The sequence below is a fragment of the Thalassophryne amazonica genome, chromosome 11 (genome assembly GCF_902500255.1).
Source record: "Thalassophryne amazonica chromosome 11, fThaAma1.1, whole genome shotgun sequence".
NCBI lineage: Eukaryota > Metazoa > Chordata > Actinopteri > Batrachoidiformes > Batrachoididae > Thalassophryne > Thalassophryne amazonica.
This window is the reverse complement of record NC_047113.1, coordinates 2117601-2145100: the sequence shown is the minus strand read 5'-3', so window position 1 is coordinate 2145100 and position 27500 is coordinate 2117601. Positions and strand designations below refer to the sequence as shown.

At 40.4% G+C, this 27500-nt stretch overlaps 1 protein-coding gene across 1 annotated transcript in view; it reads left to right on the top strand.

Moving 5' to 3' along the window:
- Positions 1–27500, top strand: part of aff2 (AF4/FMR2 family, member 2) — a 689661-nt gene that overhangs the window by 38601 nt on the left and 623560 nt on the right. Inside the window, exons 2-3 of the mRNA XM_034181164.1 lie at positions 2297–2996; positions 23647–24077. Coding sequence (XP_034037055.1) covers positions 2357–2996; positions 23647–24077 — 1071 coding nt within the window. The 5' untranslated portion in view covers positions 2297–2356. The remainder of the gene's footprint in view (positions 1–2296; positions 2997–23646; positions 24078–27500) is intronic.

The following is a 27500-nucleotide window of genomic DNA, read 5'->3' as shown; positions in this document are numbered from 1 at the left end:
GGTTTTTACTTGGGAAAAAGTGGGTTGTTACTGGATTACTTGATGCTTTGCACTAAAATTCAAAGTTCTTTAATATTCTCAAAGGTCTGTGTAATTATGTGTGAGTTCCTACAAATCATATACAGTATGTACTGTGGATCAGTTATATTTTTATGTGATTTATAAAGAATATGTTATCATTAAGGTCAATTTTAAGTGTTATGTTAAATCATTTAACATGATGTGTTGACATACTGCACCTTTCTAGGCCAACAAGGGAATCCAACAAGGGAAACGCTGATATCTTAATGCTCCGCAGTGACATACTGCCTAAGATTCGTTAAGGTCTATGTCTCTGTGAACATTATTTATTCATGAAATCATTAAGCTTCGCAAATACATACAATTTCCCCCGTCTTAGAAAAACTAGATAAGAGTTTCTATGCACTCCTATACACTCATTTGAACCTTTCAATCCACTGTATCTTTGTTTGATGCCATGGCTCTGTGTTCGCACACGCTGTGTGCTGCCTTTTCAGTGCTCCTGTACAGCTGAGACCAAACCACAAAACTGACATTCAGTAAAAGTATAGGCCCACATTTGACATTAATCATTATTTTCAGAGTTCTGAAAATTGTGATGAAATGTCAGGATTCAGTTATAGACTGCAGATGTTGCATAATTCAACATACTTAACTGATGATTAATGCTGCTAATTCAGACTATTGCTCAGGTAGAACACTGTAAAATGTAGAATGGTCAGGAGGAAGACATTAAAATCCTGATTTCCTCCTTTTCATCCATGACATTTGATCAGGATCTTGTGCCAAATATAGAAGTTCTGAAAATATGAGTTGCTGTTTTTAAAAGTATGAAATACTTCATACTGGGAAAAAAAATGCTAACAACAATTCAGGTCATTTAATCATCAGCCCTCGGGAGTCATCTGACATGTCTCCACATCAAAGTCACATGACCAAATTAAGCAGATGTAACACCCAATCTATAGCAGTTTGAAGTCCCCATTTGAATGTTTGTTGAAAATGAGGACTTCAAACTATATACCAGTTTTTAAATTCTATTGATAGGCCTAGTATAACCTGAATCATGAATAATAATAAATGCACAGCTTTTTCCTGAACGCACCAAACGGGAGTCTCATTTCCTTGTTCAGCCAGGTCTGTCAGACTACAGAAGAGAGGTGAAAAAGGGCTTTTTTATCTTTGGTGGAAAAATGCACAACCTAATCCAGTCAAAATCACCAACCACACATGAGGTGGTCACCGCCCCACGTGTGGTTGTTTGCTGAGGACATTCTGGTCAAAAAGCCACCAAAGGCAGATGAAAGTGCCAACAATGCTTCAAGGTGGACAAAGAAGGAGTGACACTCCTGTGGATGAGGCCTGTGTCCACTGTCTTGTTTTGCACAGGAATTGTTTTTTTTTTTTGAGTGGCACAAATATTTTGTGTGGCATCTTTCTGTTTTATAAATAATTGTACAGAAAAAAAAAAAAACACACCTGAAGCATTTCTTGCATTTTAATGTAAATAGTTGTATATAACGTTGCTGTTTGCTACATTTTTATATATGTTTTTGAAATTTACAATTTATATTTGTATTCTAAGTTATAAAAATGGTTTGTTAAACATGTTTGTGGTTTTCACAGTAAAAAAACAAAACAAAACAAAGAGACTGTTTTGAATTCAGATTTTATGTTTTTGTTTGAATTTTGGTTCATTGTGTTAATACAGTATGTCAGAATGTAAGAAAGACTTCAAAGTCACACAGGTGAGGTTGTACTGAAAAAAATGACACCAAACAAAGCAAAGTAAAGATGTTTTTTAAGGTAAATTATGAAGGTAAAACCAAAAGTAGTCAAAAATGGCCAATTATACCCTGGACTCCATAGGGTTAAAGAAACTGTTAACTGCAGACAAAAAAGCTGCTCACACCATTCTGAGGAACATCTCAGCGTTAACATGTAGCAGTTTGAGGTGCTGTGGGTGTAACGTACCATCATATATCAGCCTGCACTGTCCTCCAAGCAATGATTGCTGCAGAATGGGGGGTCACGCTAATAATGATTCCTGCCCCATTAATTTTACTGCTTCAGCCTGGGCTGGACCCTCTTAAGGATGGCATGTGTTGAATTAATCATTTTGTCTTGATGTCTGGTCAGTAGTCACCTTATCCATCTCTCACTGGCTCTCTTCAGATGAGCAAAGAGGGCATTTCATCAAGTTTGAAGGAATAAAAATGTAGAAGAATTAATTAATACTCTTCTTGTTCTCTTGCCTTTTCCTTTCTCCTGCCAGACTAATAAAGGTGATGCATTGGCCAGTCGTGTCCAGAACACTCTGGGCTCCTACGAGGAAATGAAAGACCTTTTAACCAACCACTCTAACCAGAGCCACTTAGTGGGAATACCCAAAGGCAGCAACACAACCAACAACCTGCAAACCCCGACCACTTCTACCACAGAGAGGCTGGCTATGGAATCCCAGCAGGTGCAGCTTTTCAACGAATCCCTGAGAGGAGGAACAGGTGGAGGAGGAGCAGGAGGTGTTGGGGACAAGAGGACAGGAAATGCCTCTTCTTCGACATCCACCGTCACCTCTATGCAACCTCCTGTTTCAGCCGCATCATCATCATCATCATCATTATCATCATCATCATCATCAGGTTCCATGATGATGCCTCATCAGAATTCCAAAAAGTCCCGGAGCACTGTAGAATGGTCGAGAGGAGGCCATGGACAAAGTGCACAAGGAGCAGGCCTTGTTCTGGGGATAGGACAAGGGCAGGGCCAGACTGTAGGAAATTCAAGTGGGAGAGGAAAAATGACCTCATTGGAGGAGCAACAAAGGCATGAAGAGCTCTTTTGCTCACTAAAAGATGAACTTGGACTAAAGGGAGACTCAAGCCCATCTTCCTCCTCTTCATCATCCTGTTCCTCTTCTTCCTCTTCTGGGAGAAGGCATTCTTCCCATCCCTCCAAAGCACTTTCTCTCTCAGGTAAGGTTTGCATGAACACCCTTAAAGGTAGTGTGGACTATTTGACATTGCTCCATTTCCAGAGAGTAATTGTCACTTGTGTAGTTTCATCTCTTCAAGGGGTCATATTTCACCTCTTCAAGGGGTCATATTATGCGCCTTTACCCCAAACAGTATTTATCATACCCTCCAGCCTAATGATCATTACCATTTCACCTTAAAAAAGAAAACAACTAGGAAATAGTACCCCTACCCAGTAAGGGTGAACATTAATAAGGATGTGGTCACATTTTTAGGATAGAATATCCTAGTAAACAATGCAGTAACCTTCACCTTGGTGCTTGGCCTTTGGCAAACCAGTTCAGTGTGTAAAAGGGAAGGGCACAAGCCTAAGGTGAACACCCATGATCTCCAATCCCTCAGATGGCACTGCATTAAGAAGTCATTCATCAATAGCTGATATAACCATATGGACATGGGGCGACTTTGGGAGACCTTTTGTCAAGAACTACTTTATGGAGTTACATTCATAAATGCCACTTAAATCTTTAGTATGCACAAAAGAAGCCTTATGTTAACCTTGTCAAGAAGCAGACAAGTTGGTTTTCCAGATATCTTTTGCAAGAAATGGATGCCTTTTGAAATGGAACAAACAAAAAGGACCATCCAGATTGTTACCAATAACCAGCAAAAATCTATTTAAGCATAAAAATTCAAAAAGAAAAAATAATATAGCACCTTCAACTGCACCACAGACTAAAACAGTTAAATGTGGTCTATTAAACATTAGGTCTCTCTCTTCTAAGTCCCTGTTGGTAAATGATATAATAATTGATCAACATATTGATTTATTCTGCCTAACAGAAACCTGGTTACAGCAGGATGAATATGTTAGTTTAAATGAGTCAACACCCCCGAGTCACACTAACTGTCAGAATGCTCGTAGCACGGGCCGGGGTGGAGGATTAGCAGCAATCTTCCATTCCATCTTATTAATTAATCCAAAACCCAGACAGAGCTTTAATTCATTTGAAAGCTTGTCTCTTAGTCTTGTCCATCCAAATTGGAAGTCCCAAAAACCAGTTTTATTTGTTATCTATCGTCCACCTGGTCATTACTGTGAGTTTCTCTGTGAATTTTCAGACCTTTTGTCTGACTTAGTGCTTAGCTCAGATAAGATAATTATAGTGGGCGATTTTAACATCCACACAGATGCTGAGAATGACAGCCTCAACACTGCATTTAATCTATTATTAGACTCTATTGGCTTTGCTCAAAAAGTAAATGAGTCCACCCACCACTTTAATCATATCTTAGATCTTGTTCTGACTTATGGTATGGAAATAGAAGACTTAACAGTATTCCCTGAAAACTCCCTTCTGTCTGATCATTTCTTAATAACATTTACATTTACTCTGATGGACTACCCAGCAGTGGGGAATAAGTTTCATTACACTAGAAGTCTTTCAGAAAGCGCTGTAACTAGGTTTAAGGATATGATTCCTTCTTTATGTTCTCTAATGCCATATACCAACACAGTGCAGAGTAGCTACCTAAACTCTGTAAGGGAGATAGAGTATCTCGTCAATAGTTTTACATCCTCATTGAAGACAACTTTGGATGCTGTAGCTCCTCTGAAAAAGAGAGCTTTAAATCAGAAGTGTCTGACTCCGTGGTATAACTCACAAACTTGTAGCTTAAAGCAGATAACCCGTAAGTTGGAGAGGAAATGGCGTCTCACTAATTTAGAAGATCTTCACTTAGCCTGGAAAAAGAGTCTGTTGCTCTATAAAAAAGCCCTCCGTAAAGCTAGGACATCTTTCTACTCATCACTAATTGAAGAAAATAAGAACAACCCCAGGTTTCTTTTCAGCACTGTAGCCAGGCTGACAAAGAGTCAGAGCTCTATTGAGCTGAGTATTCCATTAACTTTAACTAGTAATGACTTCATGACTTTCTTTGCTAACAAAATTTTAACTATTAGAGAAAAAAATTACTCATAACCATCCCAAAGACGTATCGTTGTCTTTGGCTGCTTTCAGTGATGCCGGTATTTGGTTAGACTCTTTCTCTCCGATTGTTCTGTCTGAGTTATTCTCATTAGTTACTTCATCCAAACCATCAACATGTTTATTAGACCCCATTCCTACCAGGCTGCTCAAGGAAGCCCTACCATTATTTAATGCTTCGATCTTAAATATGATCAATCTATCTTTATTAGTTGGCTATGTACCACAGGCTTTTAAGGTGGCAGTAATTAAACCATTACTTAAAAAGCCATCACTTGACCCAGCTATCTTAGCTAATTATAGGCCAATCTCCAACCTTCCTTTTCTCTCAAAAATTCTTGAAAGGGTAGTTGTAAAACAGCTAACTGATCATCTGCAGAGGAATGGTCTATTTGAAGAGTTTCAGTCAGGTTTTAGAATTCGTCATAGTACAGAAACAGCATTAGTGAAGGTTACAAATGATCTTCTTATGGCCTCAGACAGTGGACTCATCTCTGTGCTTGTTCTGTTAGACCTCATTGCTGCTTTTGATACTGTTGACCATAAAATTTTATTACAGAGATTAGAGCATGCCATAGGTATTAAAGGCACTGCGCTGCGGTGGTTTGAATCATATTTGTCTAATAGATTACAATTTGTTCATGTAAATGGGGAATCTTCTTCACAGACTAAAGTTAATTATGGAGTTCCACAAGGTTCTGTGCTAGGACCAATTTTATTCACTTTATACATGCTTCCCTTAGGCAGTATTATTAGACGGTATTGCTTAAATTTTCATTGTTACGCAGATGATACCCAGCTTTATCTATCCATGAAGCCAGAGGACACACACCAATTAGCTAAACTGCAGGATTGTCTTACAGACATAAAGACATGGATGACCTCTAATTTCCTGCTTTTAAACTCAGATAAAACTGAAGTTATTGTACTTGGCCCCACAAATCTTAGAAACATGGTGTCTAACCAGATCCTTACTCTGGATGGCATTACCCTGACCTCTAGTAATACTGTGAGAAATCTTGGAGTCATTTTTGATCAGGATATGTCATTCAAAGCGCATATTAAACAAATATGTAGGACTGCTTTTTTGCATTTACGCAATATCTCTAAAATCAGAAAGGTCTTGTCTCAGAGTGATGCTGAAAAACTAATTCATGCATTTATTTCCTCTAGGCTGGACTATTGTAATTCATTATTATCAGGTTGTCCTAAAAGTTCCCTAGAAAGCCTTCAGTTAATTCAAAATGCTGCAGCTAGAGTACTGACGGGGACTAGAAGGAGAGAGCATATCTCACCCATATTGGCCTCTCTTCATTGGCTTCCTGTTAATTCTAGAATAGAATTTAAAATTCTTCTTCTTACTTATAAGGTTTGAATAATCAGGTCCCATCTTATCTTAGGGACCTCGTAGTACCATATCACCCCAATAGAGCGCTTCGCTCTCAGACTGCAGGCTTACTTGTAGTTCCTAGGGTTTGTAAGAGTAGAATGGGAGGCAGAGCCTTCAGCTTTCAGGCTCCTCTCCTGTGGAACCAGCTCCCAATTCAGATCAGGGAGACAGACACCCTCTCTACTTTTAAGATTAGGCTTAAAACTTTCCTTTTTGCTAAAGCTTATAGTTAGGGCTGGATCAGGTGACCCTGAACCATCCCTTAGTTATGCTGCTATAGACGTAGACTGCTGGGGGGTTCCCATGATGCACTGTTTCTTTCTCTTTTTGCTCTGTATGCACCACTCTGCATTTAATCATTAGTGATCGATCTCTGCTCCCCTCCACAGCATGTCTTTTTCTTGGTTCTCTACCTCAGCCCCAACCAGTCCCAGCGGAGGACTGCCCCTCCCTGAGCCTGGTTCTGCTGGAGGTTTCTTCCTGTTAAAAGGGAGTTTTTCCTTCCCACTGTAGCCAAGTGCTTGCTCACAGGGGGTCGTTTTGACCGTTGGGGTTTTACATAATTATTGTATGGCCTTGCCTTACAATATAAAGCGCCTTGGGGCAACTGTTTGTTGTGATTTGGCGCTATATAAAAAAATTGATTGATTGATTATCAGCAACAAATTCAAAACCCAGGGTTTGCCATGGTATGGGGTTGTGTCAGTACCCTTGGCAACGGTAATTTACAATTCTGTGATGGTAGCAATAACACACAAAAGTACATTGAGATTTTAAGGCAACATATGATGCCTTCAGGACAACATCTTTTTCAGGGACGTCCATCATTTTTCAACAGAATATGTGAATAATTTTGAAAGGAAAAATGCAACAACAGCACCCTGTACTGTTGCACACTGTAAGACGTATTTGCAGGAAGCAAAAATGCCTTTTAGGTGTTGTGAGAATTAATGGCAACATTACAAATTAAGTGCATTAGCATCCCAACTTTTTTTGGAATGTGTTGCAGGCCTGAAATACAGGATGGATTCATATTAACACAATAAAATGTTGACTACATAAAACATGAAATATTTTGGGTTCATATTGTCTACAATGAAGTAGAAGTGAAGTAAAGGTAAGACTCACTGCAATTTTTTTCCTTACTGTCCCAACTTTTTCTGATTTGGGTTTGTAAATTTTGACCTCAGACCTCAATGACCTTGATCTCAGTGGTTGCACTTTGCCAAATTTTACTTCATCTGGGGAATTCCAGAATCTACCTTATATGTATGCCAGGTTTGGTACAAATTGGAATGAAAGTAAAACTTTTGACCTTTGACCAAAATGAAATGATGAATCAATTCAATTCAGTTTATTTGTACAGTGTAAACACACAACAAAGCTGCCTCAAGGCCCTTGACACAAGTAAGGTCTAACCTTACCAACCAACACCTGTGAGCAAGAACATAGGCGAGAGTGCTAAGGGAAAAACTCCCTCTGGCATTTTTTGAGGAAGAAACCTCAAGCAGACCAAACTCAGAGGGGTAACCCACTTCTTCGACAATTCTACCAAATAATAGAGACATGGAAACAAAAATAAAACACATTCAAAGACACGAGGAGTTCATGACAGGTCAGTCCAGCTAAGTCCAGAAAGTCTCTCCTTCCAGATGTCGTTTTAATTCTGTTTGCCCTGGTTATTGTTGTCATCCACATGGCGCAGGACATAGCCCATCCAAATGAATGATTGTATTTTGACTGACGTTCCCAGAGCAATTCCAAAATTTGGTCCAAATCAGGTTGAAAATCAAGTTCCTTGCCATTTAAGTTGCAGTTCTAAAGTTGGTGTTTCCAAAAGGGAAGATTCTTGGTTCATGACCACTCATGTCTATGTAATGTGAAGTTGCATCAAGAAGGGCAAAACTAAAAATTGGGCCAGGTCAACATGCAGTGCATCTGGAAAGTATTCACAGCGCATCGCATCCTCCACATTTTGTTATGTTACAGCCTTTTCCCAAAATGAAGTAAGTTCATTTTTCCCTCAAAATTCAACTCACAACACCCCATAATGACAACATGAAAAAAATATTGTTTAAAACTTTACAAATTATAAAACAAAACAAAAAACTAAGAAATCACATGTACATAAGCATTCACAACCCTTTGCTCAATACTTTGTTGATGCACTTTGGCAACAATTCCAGCCTCAAGTCTTCTTGAATATGATGCCACAAGCTTGGTGCACCTATCTTTGGGCAGTTTTGCTCATTCCTCTTTGCAGCACCTCTCAAACTCCATCAGGTTGGATGGGGAGCGTCGGTGCACAGACATTTCCAGATTTCTCCAGAGATGTTCAGTCAGATTCAGGTCTGGGCTCTGGCTGGGCCACTCAAGGACATTCACAGAGTTGTCCTGAAGCCCCTCCTCTGATATCTTGGCTGTGTACTTAGGGTCATTGTCCTGCTGAAAGATGAACCATCACCCCAGTCTGAGGTCAAGAGCGCTCTGGAGCAGGTTTTCATCCAGGATGTCTCTGTACATTGCTGCATTCATCTTTCCCTCAATCCTGACTAGTCTCCCAGTTCCTGCTGCTAAAAAACATCCCCACAGCATGATGCTGCCACCACCATGCTTCACTGTAGGGATGGTGCCTGGTTTCCTCCAAATATGACACCTGGCATTCACACCAAAGAGTTCAATCTTTGTCTCAACAGACCAGAGAATTTTGTTGTTTTGTCTGTCTGTCCACTCTACCATACAGGCCTGATTGGTGGATTGCTGCAGAGATGGTTGTCTTTATGGAAGGTTCTCCTCTCACCACAGAGGAATGCTGGAGTTCTGACAGAGTGACCATTAGGGCCTTGGTCACCTCCCTGACTAAGGCCCTTCTCACCCAATTGCTCAGTTTAGACGGGTGGCCAGCTCTAGGAAGAGTCCTGGTGGATCCACACTTCTTCTATTTACAGATGATGGAGCCCACTGTGCTCTTTGAAACTTTCAAAGCAGCAGAATGTTTTTGTATCCTTCCCCAGATCTGTGCCTCAAGAAAATCCTGTCTCAGAGGTCTGCAGACAATCAATTTGACTTCATGCTTGGTTTGTGCTCTGACTGTCAACTGTGGGACCTTATATGTAGACAGGTGTTTGACTTTCCAAATCATGTCCAACCAACTGAATTTACTCTAGGTGGACTCCAATTAACCTGTACAAACATCTCAAGGATGATCAGTGGAAACAGGATGCACCTGAGCTCAAATTCGAGCTTGATGACAAAGGATGTGAATACTTGTGTAGATGCGAGTTCTTAGTCAGTGTTTGTTTTTTAAAAAGAAATTGCAGAAATCTAAAAAAAAACAAACAAAAAAAACTTTTCCATCATCATTTAGGGGTATTGTGTGTAGCATTTTGAGGGACAAAAATGAATTCCTTCCATTTTGGAATAAGGCTGTTATGTAACAAAATGTGGACAAGCGAAGTGCTGTGAATACTTTCTGGAAGCAGAGCCATATTGGATCTGCTGTGGTGACCTCAAAACAAAACAAAACAGAAAATCCTTCATCCACCTACCATGTTTGGTAGAAATTTTGGTGCAGATTGTAATGAAAACCAAAATTTGAAACTTTGAGCACAATGACTGTGACCTCAACAATTGACATTTCATAAGGTCCCTTCACACATAAAATGAATGAGGCCAAATGTTGCACAGAACGGCTTGATTTATGAACATTTGTAACATTTAATTGCTCTCACTGCTGTGAGAGCGTAATTTTGGTATCACACCTCTCACCGTGGTCACACTATGTTTGTGCACGTGCACACGATCGTGCACAAAACCATCGCTGCGGGATCGTGCAGCATCCGTACATGGCTGTCTGACCGTCTGTCCCTCCCGACTGTGCCTGGAATTTTTCAGGTTTCGCCCTTTCAGCCTGTTTTGGCCTGATTTGACCAACTTCATGTTATGTGTGAAGGGGCCTACAAAGTTGGCCTCACTTGTAAAATCAGGAACCTACTTGCATATTTGTACAAAGTTTGGGGGAAACTGAATTCAAAATCAAAATTACGCCAGTGGCCTTGATGTTTACCCAAAAAATTAACCACTGGCTGTCCTTGGCAGTGCAATAATGGGATCCACCTAAGTGTGTGCCACATTAGGTCTAAATCAGGTTGAAATGAAACTTTTCCAAAATTAATTAAGGGCACATACCATGTTTGGCAGAAATCAACTAAAGGACTTGGGAGGAGTTGACCCACAGACAGACAGCTTTTTGCAAATTTGACATCACTTTGGCAATTCCAGGAGCTACTTATATATGTGTGTGAGCTTTGGTGCAAATCAGAGAGTTTTGACATATGGGACCAAAATGCATGATGAATGAAATCAATCAATCAATCAATCAATTTTTTTATATAGCGCCAAATCACAACAAACAGTTGCCCCAAGGCGCTTTATATTGTAAGGCAAGGCCATACAATAATTATGTAAAACCCCAACAGTCAAACGACCCCCTGTGAGCAAGCACTTGGCTACAGTGGGAAGGAAAAACTCCCTTTTAACAGGAAGAAACCTCCAGCAGAACCAGGCTCAGGGAGGGGCAGTCTTCTGCTGGGACTGGTTGGGGCTGAGGGAGAGAACCAGAAAAAGACATGCTGTGGAGGGGAGCAGAGATCGATCACTAATGATAAATGCAGAGTGGTGCATACAGAGCAAAAAGAGAAAGAAAACAGTGCATCATGGGAACCCCCCAGCAGTCTACGTCTATAGCAGCATAACTAAGGGATGGTTCAGGGTCACCTGATCCAGCCCTAACTATAAGCTTTAGCAAAAAGGAAAGTTTTAAGCCTAATCTTAAAAGTAGAGAGGGTGTCTGTCTCCCTGATCTGAATTGGGAGCTGGTTCCACAGGAGAGGAGCCTGAAAGCTGAAGGCTCTGCCTCCCATTCTACTCTTACAAACCCTAGGAACTACAAGTAAGCCTGCAGTCTGAGAGCGAAGCGCTCTATTGGGGTGATATGGTACTACGAGGTCCCTAAGATAAGATGGGACCTGATTATTCAAAACCTTATAAGTAAGAAGAAGAATTTAAATTCTATTCTAGAATTAACAGGAAGCCAATGAAGAGAGGCCAATATGGGTGAGATATGCTCTCTCCTTCCAGTCCCCGTCAGTACTCTAGCTGCAGCATTTTGAATTAACTGAAGGCTTTTTAGGGAACTTTTAGGACAACCTGATAATAATGAATTACAATAGTCCAGCCTAGAGGAAATAAATGCATGAATTAGTTTTTCAGCATCACTCTGAGACAGACCTTTCTAATTTTAGAGATATTGCGTAAATGCAAAAAAGCAGTCCTACATATTTGTTTAATATGCGCTTTGAATGACATATCCTGATCAAAAATGACTCCAAGATTTCTCACAGTATTACTAGAGGTCAGGGTAATGCCATCCAGAGTAAGGATCTGGTTAGACACCATGTTTCTAAGATTTGTGGGGCCAAGTACAATAACTTCAGTTTTATCTGAGTTTAAAGCAGGAAATTAGAGGTCATCCATGTCTTTATGTCTGTAAGACAATCCTGCAGTTTAGCTAATTGGTGTGTGTCCTCTGGCTTCATGGATAGATAAAGCTGGGTATCATCTGCGTAACAATGAAAATTTAAGCAATACCGTCTAATAATACTGCCTAAGGGAAGCATATATAAAGTGAATAAAATTGGTCCTAGCACAGAACCTTGTGGAACTCCATAATTAACTTTAGTCTGTGAAGAGATTCCCCATTTACATGAACAAATTGTAATCTATTAGACAAATATGATTCAAACCACCGCAGCGCAGTGCCTTTAATACCTATGGCATGCTCTAATCTCTGTAATAAAATTTTATGGTCAACAGTATCAAAAGCAGCACTGAGGTCTAACAGAACAAGCACAGAGATGAGTCCACTGTCCGAGGCCATAAGAGATCATTTGTAACCTTCACTAATGCTGTTTCTGTACTATGATGAATTCTAAAACCTGACTTAAACTCTTCAAATAGACCATTCCTCTGCAGATGATCAGTTAGCTGTTTTACAACTACCCTTTCAAGAATTTTTGAGAGAAAAGGAAGGTTGGAGATTGGCCTATAATTAGCTAAGATAGCTGGGTCAAGTGATGGCTTTTTAAGTAATGGTTTAATTACTGCCACCTTAAAAGCCTGTGGTACATAGCCAACTAACAAAGATAGATTGATCATATTTAAGATCGAAGCATTAAATAATGGTAGGGCTTCCTTGAGCAGCCTGGTAGGAATGGGGTATAATAAACATGTTGAAGGTTTGGATGAAGTAACTAATGAAAATAACTCAGACAGAACAATCGGAGAGAAAGAGTCTAACCAAATACCGGCATCACTGAAAGCAGCCAAAGATAACGATACGTCTTTGGGATGGTTATGAGTAATTTTTTCTCTAATAGTTAAAATTTTGTTAGCAAAGAAAGTCATGAAGTCATTACTAGTTAAAGTTAATGGAATACTCAGCTCAATAGAGCTCTGACTCTTTGTCAGCCTGGCTACAGTGCTGAAAAGAAACCTGGGGTTGTTCTTATTTCTTCAATTAGTGATGAGTAGAAAGATGTCCTAGCTTTACGGAGGGCTTTTTTATAGAGCAACAGACTCTTTTCCAGGCTAAGTGAAGATCTTCTAAATTAGTGAGACGCCATTTCCTCTCCAACTTACGGGTTATCTGCTTTAAGCTACGAGTTTGTGAGTTATACCACGGAGTCAGACACTTCTGATTTAAAGCTCTCTTTTTCAGAGGAGCTACAGCATCCAAAGTTGTCTTCAATGAGGATGTAAAACTATTGATGAGATACTCTATCTCCCTTACAGAGTTTAGGTAGCTACTCTGCACTGTGTTGTTATATGGCATTAGAGAACATAAAGAAGGAATCATATCCTTAAACCTAGTTACAGCGCTTTCTGAAAGACTTCTAGTGTAATGAAACTTATTCCCCACTGCTGGGTAGTCCATCAGAGTAAATGTAAATGTTATTAAGAAATGATCAGACAGAAGGGAGTTTTCAGGGAATACTGTTAAGTCTTCTATTTCCATACCATAAGTCAGAACAAGATCTAAGATATGATTAAAGTGGTGGGGTGGACTCATTTACTTTTTGAGCAAAGCCAATAGAGTCTAATAATAGATTAAATGCAGTGTTGAGGCTGTCATTCTCAGCATCTGTGTGGATGTTAAAATCGCCCACTATAATTATCTTATCTGAGCTAAGCACTAAGTCAGACAAAAGGTCTGAAAATTCACAGAGAAACTCACAGTAACGACCAGGTGGACGATAGATAATAACAAATAAAACTGGTTTTTGGACTTCCAATTTGGATGGACAAGACTAAGAGACAAGCTTTCAAATGAATTAAAGCTCTGTCTGGGTTTTTTGATTAATTAATAAGCTGGAGTGGAAGATTGCTGCTAATCCTCCGCCTCGGCCCGTGCTACGAGCGTTCTGGCAGTTAGTGTGACTCGGGGGTGTTGACTCATTTAAACTAACATATTCATCCTGCTGTAACCAGGTTTCTGTTAGGCAGAATAAATCAATATGTTGATCAATTATTATATCATTTACCAACAGGGACTTAGAAGAGAGAGACCTAATGTTTAATAGACCACATTTAACTGTTTTAGTCTGTGGTGCAGTTGAAGGTGCTATATTATTTTTTCTTTTTGAATTTTTATGCTTAAATAGATTTTTGCTGGTTATTGGTAGTCTGGGAGCAGGCACTGTCTCTACGGGGATGGGGTAATGAGGGGATGGCAGGGGGAGAGAAGCTGCAGAGAGGTGTGCAAGACTACAACTCTGCTTCCTGGTCCCAACCCTGGATAGTCACGGTTTGGAGGATTTAAGAAAATTGGCCAGATTTCTAGAAATGAGAGCTGCTCCATCCAAAGTGGGATGGATGCCGTCTCTCCTAACAAGACCAGGTTTTCCCCAGAAGCTTTGCCAATTATCTATGAAGCCCACCACATTTTTTGGACACCACTCAGACAGCCAGCAATTCAAGGAGAACATGCGGCTAAACATGTCACTCCCGGTCTGATTGGGGAGGGGCCCAGAGAAAACTACAGAGTCCGACATTGTTTTTGCAAAGTTACACACCGATTCAATGTTAATTTTAGTGACCTCCGATTGGCGTAACCGGGTGTCATTACTGCCGACGTGAATTACAATCTTACCAAATTTACGCTTAGCCTTAGCCAGCAGTTTCAAATTTCCTTCAATGTCGCCTGCTCTGGCCCCCGGAAGACAATTGACTATGGTTGCTGGTGTCGCTAACTTCACATTTCTCAAAACAGAGTCGCCAATAACCAGAGTTTGATCCTCGGCGGGTGTGTCGTCGAGTGGGGAAAAACGGTTAGAGATGTGAACGGGTTGGCGGTGTACACGGGGCTTCTGTTTAGGGCTACGCTTCCTCCTCACAGTCACCCAGTCGGCCTGCTTTCCCGGCTGCTCGGGATCTGCCAGGGGGGAACTAACGGCGGCTAAATTACCTTGGTCCGCACCGACTACAGGGGCCTGGCTAGCTGTAGAATTTTCCACGGTGCGGAGCCGAGTCTCCAATTCGCCCAGCCTGGCCTCCAAAGCTACGAATAAGCTACACTTATTACAAGTACCGTTACTGCTAAAGGAGGCCGAGGAATAACTAAACATTTCACACCCAGAGCAGAAAAGTGCGGGAGAGACAGGAGAAGCCGCCATGCTAAATCGGCTAAGAGCTAGTAGCTACGCTAAGCTAGCGGATTCCTAAAAAACACGCAAAGTGAATAATGTGTAAAATAATTTAGAGGTGATTCAGCAGAAGGAGTGCTTTAGTTAAGGCACGTAAAGATTACACTGGGAAACAAATCGTAATCTAGATAACTAGATCAATCTAACTGCGCAGATTAAACAGCTAACAGATACAGAAAAACACCGCTGTGCTCCGGAACAGGAAGTGATACAATGAGATACAGTGAGAGCCAACCACCAGTAGAGGCAAGGCACACTCTATGATACATGATGCCATTCAAACATTGGATGACAGTAAAACTCGCATATAATGGATTTAGGTGGACCAGCAAATTTTGTCCATTATAATCGAAATTCATTAGGTGCAGGGGTGGTGGCCAAGTGGTTAATGTACTTGATTTCTGTGTGAAAGGTTCCCGGTTCAAATCCCACCCCTGCCACATTTCTCCATGTAATGTGGAGTTGCGTCAGGAAGGGCATCTGGCATAAAACCTGTGCCAATTCAGCATGCAGATTTGCTGTGGCGACCCTGATTGCAAACAAGGGAGCAGCCGAAGGGACTTACTTTTATAATCTCTACTGGTGGTTGGCTCTCACTGCGGTATTGTATCACTTCCTGTTCCGGAGCACAGCGGTGTTTTGCTGTATCTGTTAGCTGTTTAATCTGTGCAGTTAGATTGATCTAGTTAACTAGATAACGATTTGTTTCACAGTGTAATCTTCACGTGCCTTAACTAAAGCACTCCCTCTGCTGAATCACCTCTAAATTACACATTATTCACTTTGTGTGTTTTTAGGAATCCGCTAGCTTAGCGCAGCGACTAGCCCTTAGCCGGTTTAGCATGGCGGCTTCTCCTGTCTCTCCCGCACTTTTCTGCTCTGGGTGTGAAATGTTTAGTTATTCCTCGGCCTCCTTTAGCAGTAATGGTACTTGTAATAAGTGTAGCTTATTCGTAGCTTTGGAGGCCAGGCTGGACGAATTGGAGACTCGGCTCCGCACCGTGGAAAACTCTACAGCTAGCCAGGCCCCTGTAGTTGGTGTGGACCAAGGTAGCTTAGCCGCTGTTAGTTTCCCTCTGGCAGATCCCGAGCAGCCAGGAAAGCAGGCCGACTGGGTGACTGTGAGGAGGAAGCGTAGTCCTAAACAGAAGCCCCTTGTACACCGCCAACCCGTTCACATCTCTAACCATTTTTCCCCACTCGACGACACACCCGCCAAGGATCAAACTATGGTTATTGGCGACTCTGTTTTGAGAAATGTGAAGTTAGCGACACCAGCAACCATAGTCAATTGTCTTCGGGGGGCCAGAGCAGGCGACATTGAAGGAAATTTGAAACTGCTCGCTAAGGCTAAGTGTAAATTTGGTAAGATTGTAATTCACGTCAGCAATAATGACACCCGGTGACGCCAATCGGAGGTCACTAAAATTAACATTGAATTGGTGGTAACTTTGCAAAAACAATGTCGGACTCTGTAGTTTTCTCTGGGCCCCTCCCCAATCGGACTGGGAGTGACATGTTTAGCCGTATGTTCTCCTTGAATTGCTAGCTGTCTGAGTGGTGTCCAAAAAATGTGGTGGGCTTCATAGATAATTGGCAAAGCTTCTGGGAAAAACCTGGTCTTGTTAGGAGAGACGGCATCCATTCCACTTTGGATGGAGCAGCTCTCATTTCTAGAAATCTGGCCAATTTTCTTAAATCCTCCAAACCGTGACTATCCAGGGTTGGGACCAGGAAGCAGAGTTGTAGTCTTACACACCTCTCTGCAGCTTCTCTCCCCCTGCCATCCCCTCATTACCCCATCCCCGTAGAGACGGTGCCTGCTCCCAGACCACAAATAACCAGCAAAAATCTATTTAAGCTTAAAAATTCAAAAAGAAAAAATAATATAGCACCTTCAACTGCACCACAGACTAAAACAGTTAAATGTGGTCTATTAAACATTAAGTCTCTCTCTTCTAAGTCCCTGTTAGTAAATTATATAATAATTGATCAACATATTGATTTATTCTGCCTAACAGAAACCTGGTTACAGCAGGATGAATATGTTAGTTTAAATGAGTCAACACCCCCGAGTCACACTAACTGCCAGAACACTCGTAGCACGGGCCGAGGGGGAGGATTAGCAGCAATCTTCCATTCCAGCTTATTAATTAATCAAAAACCCAGACAGAGCTTTAATTCATTTGAAAGCTTGTCTCTTAGTCTTGTCCATCCAAATTGGAAGTCCCAAAAACCAGTTTATTTGTTATTATCTATCGTCCACCTGGTCGTTACTGTGAGTTTCTCTGTGAATTTTCAGACCTTTTGTCTGACTTAGTGCTTAGCTCAGATAAGATAATTATAGTGGGCGATTTTAACATCCACACAGATGCTGAGAATGACAGCCTCAACACTGCATTTAATCTATTATTAGACTCAATTGGCTTTGCTCAAAATGTAAATGAGTCCACCCACCACTTTAATCATATCTTAGATCTTGTTCTGACTTATGGTATGGAAATTGAACTTAACAGTATTCCCTGAAAACTCCCTTCTGTCTGATCATTTCTTAATAACATTTACATTTACTCTGATGGACTACCCAGCAGTGGGGAATAAGTTTAATTACACTAGAAGTCTTTCAGAAAGCGCTGTAACTAGGTTTAAGGATATGATTCCTTCTTTATGTTCTCTAATGCCATATACCAACACAGTGCAGAGTAGCTACCTAAACTCTGTAAGTGAGATAGAGTATTTCGTCAATAGTTTTACATCCTCATTGAAGACAACTTTGGATGCTGTAGCTCCTCTGAAAAAGAGAGCTTTAAATCAGAAGTGCCCGACTCTGTGGTATAACTCACAAACTCGCAGCTTAAAGCAGATAACCCATACGTTGGAGAGGAAATGGCGTCTCACTAATTTAGAAGATCTTCACTTAGCCTGGAAAAAGAGTCTGTTGCTCTATAAAAAAGCCCTCCGTAAAGCTAGGACATCTTTCTACTCATCACTAATTGAAGAAAATAAGAACAACCCCAGGTTTCTTTTCAGCACTGTAGCCAGGCTGACAAAGAGTCAGAGCTCTATTGAGCTGAGTATTCCATTAACTTTAACTAGTAATGACTTCATGACTTTCTTTGCTAACAAAATTTTAACTATTAGAGAAAAAATTACTCATAACCATCCCAAAGACGTATCGTTATCTTTGGCTGCTTTCAGTGATGCCGGTATTTGGTTAGACTCTTTCTCTCTGATTGTTCTGTGTGAGTTATTTTCATTAGTTACTTCCTCCAAACCATCAACATGTTTATTAGACCCCATTCCTACCAGGCTGCTCAAGGAAGCCCTACCATTATTTAATGCTTCAATCTTAAATATGATCAATCTATCTTTATTAGTTGGCTATGTACCACAGGCTTTTAAGGTGGCAGTAATTAAACCATTACTTAAAAAGCCATCACTTGACCCAGCTATCTTAGCTAATTATAGGCCAATCTCCAACCTTCCTTTTCTCTCAAAAATTCTTGAAAGGGTAGTTGTAAAACAGCTAACTGATCATCTGCAGAGGAATGGTCTATTTGAAGAGTTTCAGTCAGGTTTTAGAATTCATCATAGTACAGAAACAGCATTAGTGAAGGTTACAAATGATCTTATGGCCTCAGACAGTGGATTTATCTCTGTGCTTGTTCTGTTAGACCTCAGTGCTGCTTTTGATACTGTTGACCATAAAATTTTATTACAGAGATTAGAGCATGCCATAGGTATTAAAGGCACTGCGCTGCGGTGGTTTGAATCATATTTATCTAATAGATTACAATTCGTTCATGTAAATGGGGACTCTTCTTCACAGACTAAGGTTAATTATGGAGTTCCACAAGGTTCTGTGCTAGGACCAATTTTATTCACTTTATACATGCTTCCCTTAGGCAGTATTATTAGACGGCATTGCTTAAATTTTCATTGTTACGCAGATGATACCCAGCTTTATCTATCCATGAAGCCAGAGGACACACACCAATTAGCTAAACTGCAGGATTGTCTTACAGACATAAAGACATGGATGACCTCTAATTTCCTGCTTTTAAACTTTATAAACTAACTAAAAGTTATTGTACTTGGCCCCACAAATCTTAGAAACATGGTGTCTAACCAGATCCTTACTCTGGATGGCATTACCCTGACCTCTAGTAATACTGTGAGAAATCTTGGAGTCATTTTTGATCAGGATATGTCATTCAATGCGCATATTAAACAAATATGTAGGACTGCTTTTTTGCATTTGCGCAATATCTCTAAAATTAGAAAGGTCTTGTCTCAGAGTGATGCTGAAAAACTAATTCATGCATTTATTTCCTCTAGGCTGGACTATTGTAATTCATTATTATCAGGTTGTCCTAAAAGTTCCCTAAAAAGCCTTCAGTTAATTCAAAATGCTGCAGCTAGAGTACTGACAGGGACTAGAAGGAGAGAGCATATCTCACCCATATTGGCCTCTCTTCATTGGCTTCCTGTTAATTCTAGAATAGAATTTAAAATTCTTCTTCTTACTTATAAGGTTTTGAATAATCAGGTCCCATCTTATCTTTGGGACCTCGTAGTACCATATCACCGCAATAGAGCGCTTCACTCTCAGACTGCAGGCTTACTTGTAGTTCCTAGGGTTTGTAAGAGTAGAATGGGAGGCAGAGCCTTCAGCTTTCAGGCTCCTCTCCTGTGGAACCAGCTCCCAATTCAGATCAGGGAGACAGACACCCTCTCTACTTTTAAGATTAGGCTTAAAACTTTCCTTTTTGCTAAACCTTATAGTTAGGGCTGGATCAGGTGACCCTGAACCATCCCTTAGTTATGCTGCTATAGACGTAGACTGCTGGGGGGTTCCCATGATGCACTGTTTCTTTCTCTTTTTGCTCTGTATGCACCACTCTGCATTTAATCATTAGTGATTGATCTCTGCTCCCCTCCACAGCATGTCTTTTTCCTGGTTCTCTCCCTCAGCCCCAACCAGTCCCAGCAGAAGACTGCCCCTCCCTGAGCCTGGTTCTGCTGGAGGTTTCTTCCTGTTAAAAGGGAGTTTTTCCTTCCCACTGTTGCCAAGTGCTTGCTCACAGGGGGTCGTTTTGACTGTTGGGGTTTTTCTGTAATTATTGTATGGCCTTGCCATACTATATAAAGTGCCTTGGGGCAACTGTTTGTTGTGATTTGGCGCTATATAAATAAAATTGATTGAAATTGATTGATTGATAATCGAAATCCATTCTACTTATAAAATGGACAAATGGTAAATGGACTGCATTTATGTAACGCTTTTCCATCTGCATCACATGCTCAAGGCACTTTGCACATCAATGCCTCACATTCACCATGATGTCAGGCTGCTGCCATCCAAGGCGCCCACTGCACACTGGGAGCAACTAGGGGATTAAGGACCTTGCTCAAGGGCCCTTAATGATTTTCCAGTCAGGCTTGGATTTGAACCGAGGATCCTCTGGTCTCAAGCCCAACGCTTTATCCACTAGACTATCCACTATCCACTTGAGCGCCTTGGGGCAACTGTTTGTTGTGATTTGGCGCTATATAAGAAAAAAGTTGATTGAGTTGATAGACCATGACCTCCCCAAAAATCCATAAAACAATCATCAACCTTCAAGCCAGTGATACAGTATGTACAATTTCCCCCATAAATTGCAGGTCATTTGAGTATCTTTTTCCAACTCTGTGCTGTGAAGTTGGTTATATTTTGCGGACTTTTCTGCCAAACATATTTATCCATGATTGAAATGTAATCGGCAGGCGCACTGCAAAAAAAAAGTAAGTCCCTTCGGCTGCTCCCTTGTTTGCACTCGGGGTCGCCACAGCAAATCCAAGGTGGATCTGCATGTTGAATTGGCACAGGTTTTACGCTGGATGCCCTTCCTGATGCAACTCCACATTACATGGAGAAATGTGGCAGGGGTGGGATTTGAACCCAGAACCTTCTGCACTGAAACCAAGAGCATTAACCACTTGGCCACCACCCCTGCTTTTAAAATATGACAGAACAAAAAGGAGTGAAAACGTAAAAGTGACAAATCACAGCCCTTTGTGGTCTCTGATTTATCAGGTACACAGGTTCACATCCACTCAGAGGGCTCTGATCTAAAGCAGTTTAGTTCGTCACACCCACTGATATGTGTGAAATGTAACACCATATTATAGTGCAGACAACAAGCAACATTTTGTTAAAAACATCACCAGCGTTGAATTACTCCCTGCCTCGTTTATGTCCCGTGTCTAAGCATGGTTTGAAAAAATAAACAGCTGGTCTTTTAATCAAGGAAATCTGTTACCCACTTTCCTCAAATCAGTGAGTGTCAGTGCTGAACTTCATTTTTTACCTCTGTTACGACTGGGCACATCCAGACTGCTCTGTCCGGTACATGCAGGGGTTTTTTTTATAGATGTGCATTACAATAGGCGAGACATTTTCTCTAGTGTGAGTGAAAATCCATTATATGCTGTGTTTTTTGCATGGAGAGCCATACAATCATTGGAACTTTTGCTTTTGCTCGGTGAGTGCAAATATCTGGCTTATGCGATGATGGTTTAGGTGAGTTTTACTGTATTTCTCTGTACACTGGGACAAATAATCAATTTCATGTAATGTACAATCCACCAATCAAATGTGAAGGATCTATTTAGGTGTCATGAAAAATGTAATCAAGAAACAGTAATAATCACTCTGCTTAGTATCATGTGTTTATGCCGTTGTCTTTTTCCCCTCAGCTGGGGCTATACGGAGACAAACAGGAGGAATTGGATTCCATGGGGGTCCTGATCTTAATCATTGAAAAGAAAATGTGTGTGATGACGTTTCATCATCGAGGTGTTTAACAAGCCCTGCTTTGATACATAAACACGTTACAAACACTAGTCACTCAGTCCAACCTTATAACAGACAAAGAAGAATCATTTCATCTTTGTCATGGCACACATACAGAGCACAGACCAGCGTCTACAGAGAAGTGGACAATGGGGACAGAGATTGCACTCCTGGTTTAGATAAAGTGGTTTGTTAAATATCAAACTGGGTATGGTCTGTTGGTCATTTGAACTACTTTGAGTGCATCATAAAACTGAGCTACACTCTTCAGATAAAGTACATGTAAGGGAAACCAAAATCAAATCACTTTCCTTCTTTCTGTTTGTAGGAGTCACACACACCTCGTGAAAATGGGTCAATATATATATTAAAGTCTGCAGGCAAAAATACAAGGTCTGTTAGAAAACTATCTGACCTTTTTATTTTTTACAAAAACTATATGGATTTGAATCATGTGCGCTTGCATCAGCCAAGCTTGAACCTTCGTGCGCCTGTCGTGTTGTGCGCCATTGCGGCTTCGTCCCCCACGCGAATTCCTCCGCACGTCTTTCATTACAAAATCTCCTGTAACAGTGGAATGTGCTGCAAAAGTGCTGATGTCCACCTCTTCCACAATTTCTCTGGTAGTCAGACGACGTCCCGGATCAACACAGCCTTCACTTTGGAAATGATCTGGTCGTTTCAGCCTGTCGATGGCCGCTCGGAGCGCGGTGCGCCCTGCGCCGCTGTGGGCCATCTTTAATCCGGTTGTAATGATCTTTAATTTGTGTGACGCCCAGAGTATCCTGACCAAAAGCCGTCTGAATCTTCCGAATGGTTTCCACCTCGCTGTCTTTCACAGTTTCTGGAAAAATTTGATTCAGCGCTGCTCCAATCGCTCAGCCATTTCCCTGACAATGAAAATCCGACGAGGGGGGTGGACCAGTGCTCACTCAAAGCCTGCCCACAGGCGAATGATGCAAACGACAGGCGTGAAAAAACTCACGCATGCGCACAAAGGTTCAAGCTTGGCTGATGCAAGCGCACATGATTCAAATCCATATAGTTTTTGAAAAAAATAAAAAGGTCAGATAGTTTTCTAACAGACCTCGTATCCCACAGACACTGAGGTGACAGCCTAAAAACAACAACAACAACAAGCTAACTAGCTAGAAATACTTCATGTAAACTTATAAGAAACAAGCACAATACTTAGATCTGTGGGAAAGATGCTGGTCTACAGCCCGAATGCTTCTAAGATAAAGAGTCAAACTTTACTCATTTTGGGCCACGGAGAATGAAAATGTTTGAAATTGCTGATTGTCTGTAGTTTTAAGAAATGCTACTACTGTGCTACTAAGGATTAATATACAACCCTTTTGCTGATTTTTTAAAGTGTTACAAAAAGAGAACAGGTGAAATATTATACAGTCAGAGAAACATAAAAAAAGACCTATGTTTAGGATTTTTCCTAAAAACTCTACTGTTAACACAATACAAATATGCAGACACAACATGTAAAGCCTTGTATATCTTGGAAACAGTAGCCAATTAGCCATTATTATTGTCATATTTGAATTCAACATGCCAAAATCCATTTATTTGGGTTTGAAGCATCAGATTTTGACAGCACTAATGTGATGAAGCTTCTGCTGCTTTGGCTGCTCTATTCAGTCTGTATTTTCTTCCACAGATGGTGGAACCTTTCGATCTTCCACTTTGGACACTGGTCAGTTCAAGTCTTCCAGTAACCCAGAAAATGGTGGACACTTCAAATCCTCTCCATTTGAAAATGAGGCCACTTCTCACTTCTCCTCTTCCTCTCCACTGGCTTCCACTTCAGTTCTGACCACACCCACTCCTGGTCTAACCACCCCTACATCTGGATTGACCACACCCACTTTCCCACCTGGTAGCTTATCGGGGAAGCCAGTTGCGGTGCAGCAAAAGCCTACGGCGTACGTTCGACCAATGGATGGACAGGACCAGGCTCCCAGCGACTCTCCTCATCTTAAACCCCCCCTAGTGGCCATGGAAAGTTTCAGCAATAGTCAAGTTTATGGAGGAAACTCTGGGAATGTGAAGAATAAACTGCCAAAACTGAGTCTCAACCACACAGCTGAGGTAAGCGAGACATAATAACTTCTTCTTGAGTCAGTATTTAACAATAATTCACAAGTTGTTTAAAGGGGTCATATTTTCTTGTAAGCAATAAAATATACAGTAGGTCACAGATTTCTGAAAAGCAGATATTAACACTTGTTGCCAAACATATTCAACAGATACCAAGTGAGATATATGCTTAAAAAAGTACAAGTTCATCTTTCTTGTCATGTAATTTAAAAAGGACAGTTGTACAATCAAATGTAATGACATTCATTTGCCCCTCACCCTTTCACAGTGTTTACATTATAAAATATGTACCTTAGTAATACATAATCAGTCAACAATAAGAAAATAACAAAAGTAAGGTGTGTCCCTTAAAGGTACACAGTCAGTTCTCACTATTTGTATTATCTCCTGCTTCCACTCCATTTAGGCTTCTTACAAATGTTTCCCAGTGAAACTATTCTGTTGTACCTGCTTTAAGATTTTGCCCAAAATGCAGCCCTTAGGGCAATGCAGCAGATTATATCTGGCATTTATGCTGTATTTCTTTTCCATTGTCATGAATTATTATGCATCTTTGATTCACATTTACTTTTTTGATAACATCAAATTGTGTGCAGTGAATCACAAATAAATGTTTAAATGGCACATTTACTGATTTTCCAGTTAGCCTCATCCATGTGATAGTTGTGTGGTACCACCACCAGGTGCAGTGTGCAGATATCATATTTCCAGGAGAACTCACTCGATTTCATGTATACTTAATAATATAGCTAGAAAAAGATTGTGCACCTTTATTTAATATCAAGCAAGTCCCATAAATAAAATTTTCACCATCACTATAATGACGGTCCTGCAATAGACAGCCATCCTGTCCAGACTGAACCCCAGCTCTCACCCTGGGATAGCCCCCCCCCCCCCCCCCCCCCAATCCTGTGACCCTTGATTGGAGTAAGCGGGTACAGAATATAAATGAATGAGTGACTATAATCATCATCTTGAGTTAAAGTGGTGACTCTTCAGTAGTGTAACTGCCTGGGCAAGAAACAGTTTTTGAGGTGAGTAGCTGAAGCTGTAATGCTCTGTAATAGTTTCCCTGATGGAAGGAATGAGAACAGACCATTTCCTGGGTGGTATAAATGTCCTGAACCTGGGACAGTGATTTGCCTGTAATTTTTGAAGCCACTCTTAATGTCCCTTCCAGTAGTTGCTGTTCTTGTTCAGTCATATTCTTGAAGAACTCTACTGCTGTGCCTGCAGTCAGAATGTAGTCAACGGTAACCCAGTAAAAACTGACCAGTGTGTTTGTGGACATTCCACATTTATTGAGGCATGACAGAAAGTATCATCTCTGTTGTACCTTCTTACCAACACAGAGTATGTCATCTGAATCTACAATAATCTGAAAGTATTTATAATTTCAACAAGGACATTATTGATGTATACTGGTAGTTTGACAGTGTTGAACATCCTGAATTTAGTAGTGATCACTTTACGTTCCTCAGCATTTAGTGAGAAACTGTTACAATCCTCAGTGTCAAAGATCTGCCTGTCAGAAAGTCATGTGACCACATACAGTGCATCCAGAAAGTATTCACAGCGCTACACGTTTTCCATATTTTATGTTACAGCCTTATTTCAAAATGGATGCAATTGTTTTTTTCCTCAAAATTCTACACACAATAACCCATAATGACAATGTGAAAAACTTTTTTTTTTTAGATTTCTTTTTTTTTGTTGCAAATTTATTAAAAATAGTAATTAAAAAAAAAAGAAATCACACGTACATAAATATTCACAGCGTTTGCCATGAAGCTCAAAACTGAGCTCAGGTGCCTCCTGTTTCCATTGATCATCCTTGATGTTTCTACATCTTAATTGGAGTCCACCTGGGGTAAATTCAGTTGATTGGACATTAATTGGAAAGACACACATGTCTACATATAAGGTCCCACAATTGACAGTACATGCCAGAGTACAATCCAAGCATGTAGTCAAAGGAATTGTCTGTAGACATCTGAGATGTTTGCATGCAAACATTACCTGTCCTCATTCTTTGTTCATATGATGTTCATCCAATGTTCATGCTATGTTTGCAAACGTTCTCATGCAAACGATCAATGAACATTCAAAGAATGTTCAGTTTCTGGGTGGGAGGGACATCTTAGGTCATCCATTAGGACATTTCATCCCCACAACAAGCCATATTGTTCCAGGTGTTTGTCATAAAATACTCCAAAACAGCAGACACGGGCCTCCACAACAGCTAGAAGCTGCATTTAGTGAACTAGTTATGGTCAGACGCTATAAGAGATGGAGTCGCTTGGCTCAGATGCTGTCACTCAAAGCGACCATGCCTTTAACCCTTTACCTACTGAGGCTATAAATGGACGATTGGTTATAATTTTTTATTATAGCAATAAAATTAAGAAATAATGTTCTATGTTTGTGTGCTTTGGTAGCCTTTTCCAAGAGGACCTGAATTTCAATTATATTACACCTGATTAACTATTTATACACATTATTTGTAAGTTTTAACATTTAAAATGAGAAAAAACACAAAAACAAACTTGATTTTTTTTTCAGTTTTTTAGTGAAAAATTATTGTTATGTAAAGGAAGTTTGGATTTCACATTTTTAACAGGAAGCTGTAAGTGTTTACAATCAAAGGCGAAAATATGCAAAAAGTAACCAATTTTAAAGTGCAGAACCAAACAATATGAATAACAACAAACAAAGTGCAAAACTATATATAAATATATCAATCATTATCTGTATTATTAAAATGTGCAATAAATCACTCATTTGATCACTCATTTTGTGCAAAATTATACAATATAAATAAAACAATAAAGTGTCAAACTATAAACAAATATATAACCAAGAATCAAAATTAGATCTAAACTCCATCAGTCAGTGTGGTACTGTTTGTAACAGTTTCTGTCTGGCTGAAGACAGAGGCCAATTTTACAAAGTTTGCACATCCAGCAGGTTGACCTCTTGCAGACCTTGCAAGAACGCCGCCCCTTTGTGGATCGCTGGCAAGTTGGGTTTCCACTGCTTGTTGGCACCGGGCAGTGGCTTGTGGCTGATGGAGCCATCACACCCACACAAACACGCACACACACCTTCACAAATGACACTAACACTCTGCCTTTTCCTCAAAAATTACTACATTTATGTTTGCTGTCTGTCTCTGTACTTTTCTGTCACTTTTACGCTCTTTTTCATACTTTCCCTCGTTTCAAAAGTCACCGAACGCACTTTACCGTAATATATGCAACATATAGCATACTGTTGGAAAGCACGGGTTCTTGGCTTGCTGTCATTGTTGAAATTTTTCAGATTGAGGGCTTACATGAGAACTTACGGTAATGAGAATCAGCGGCGTACTAGTGTGAAACTTACGTGTTTTTCCTCTGCATTATGACGTCACAG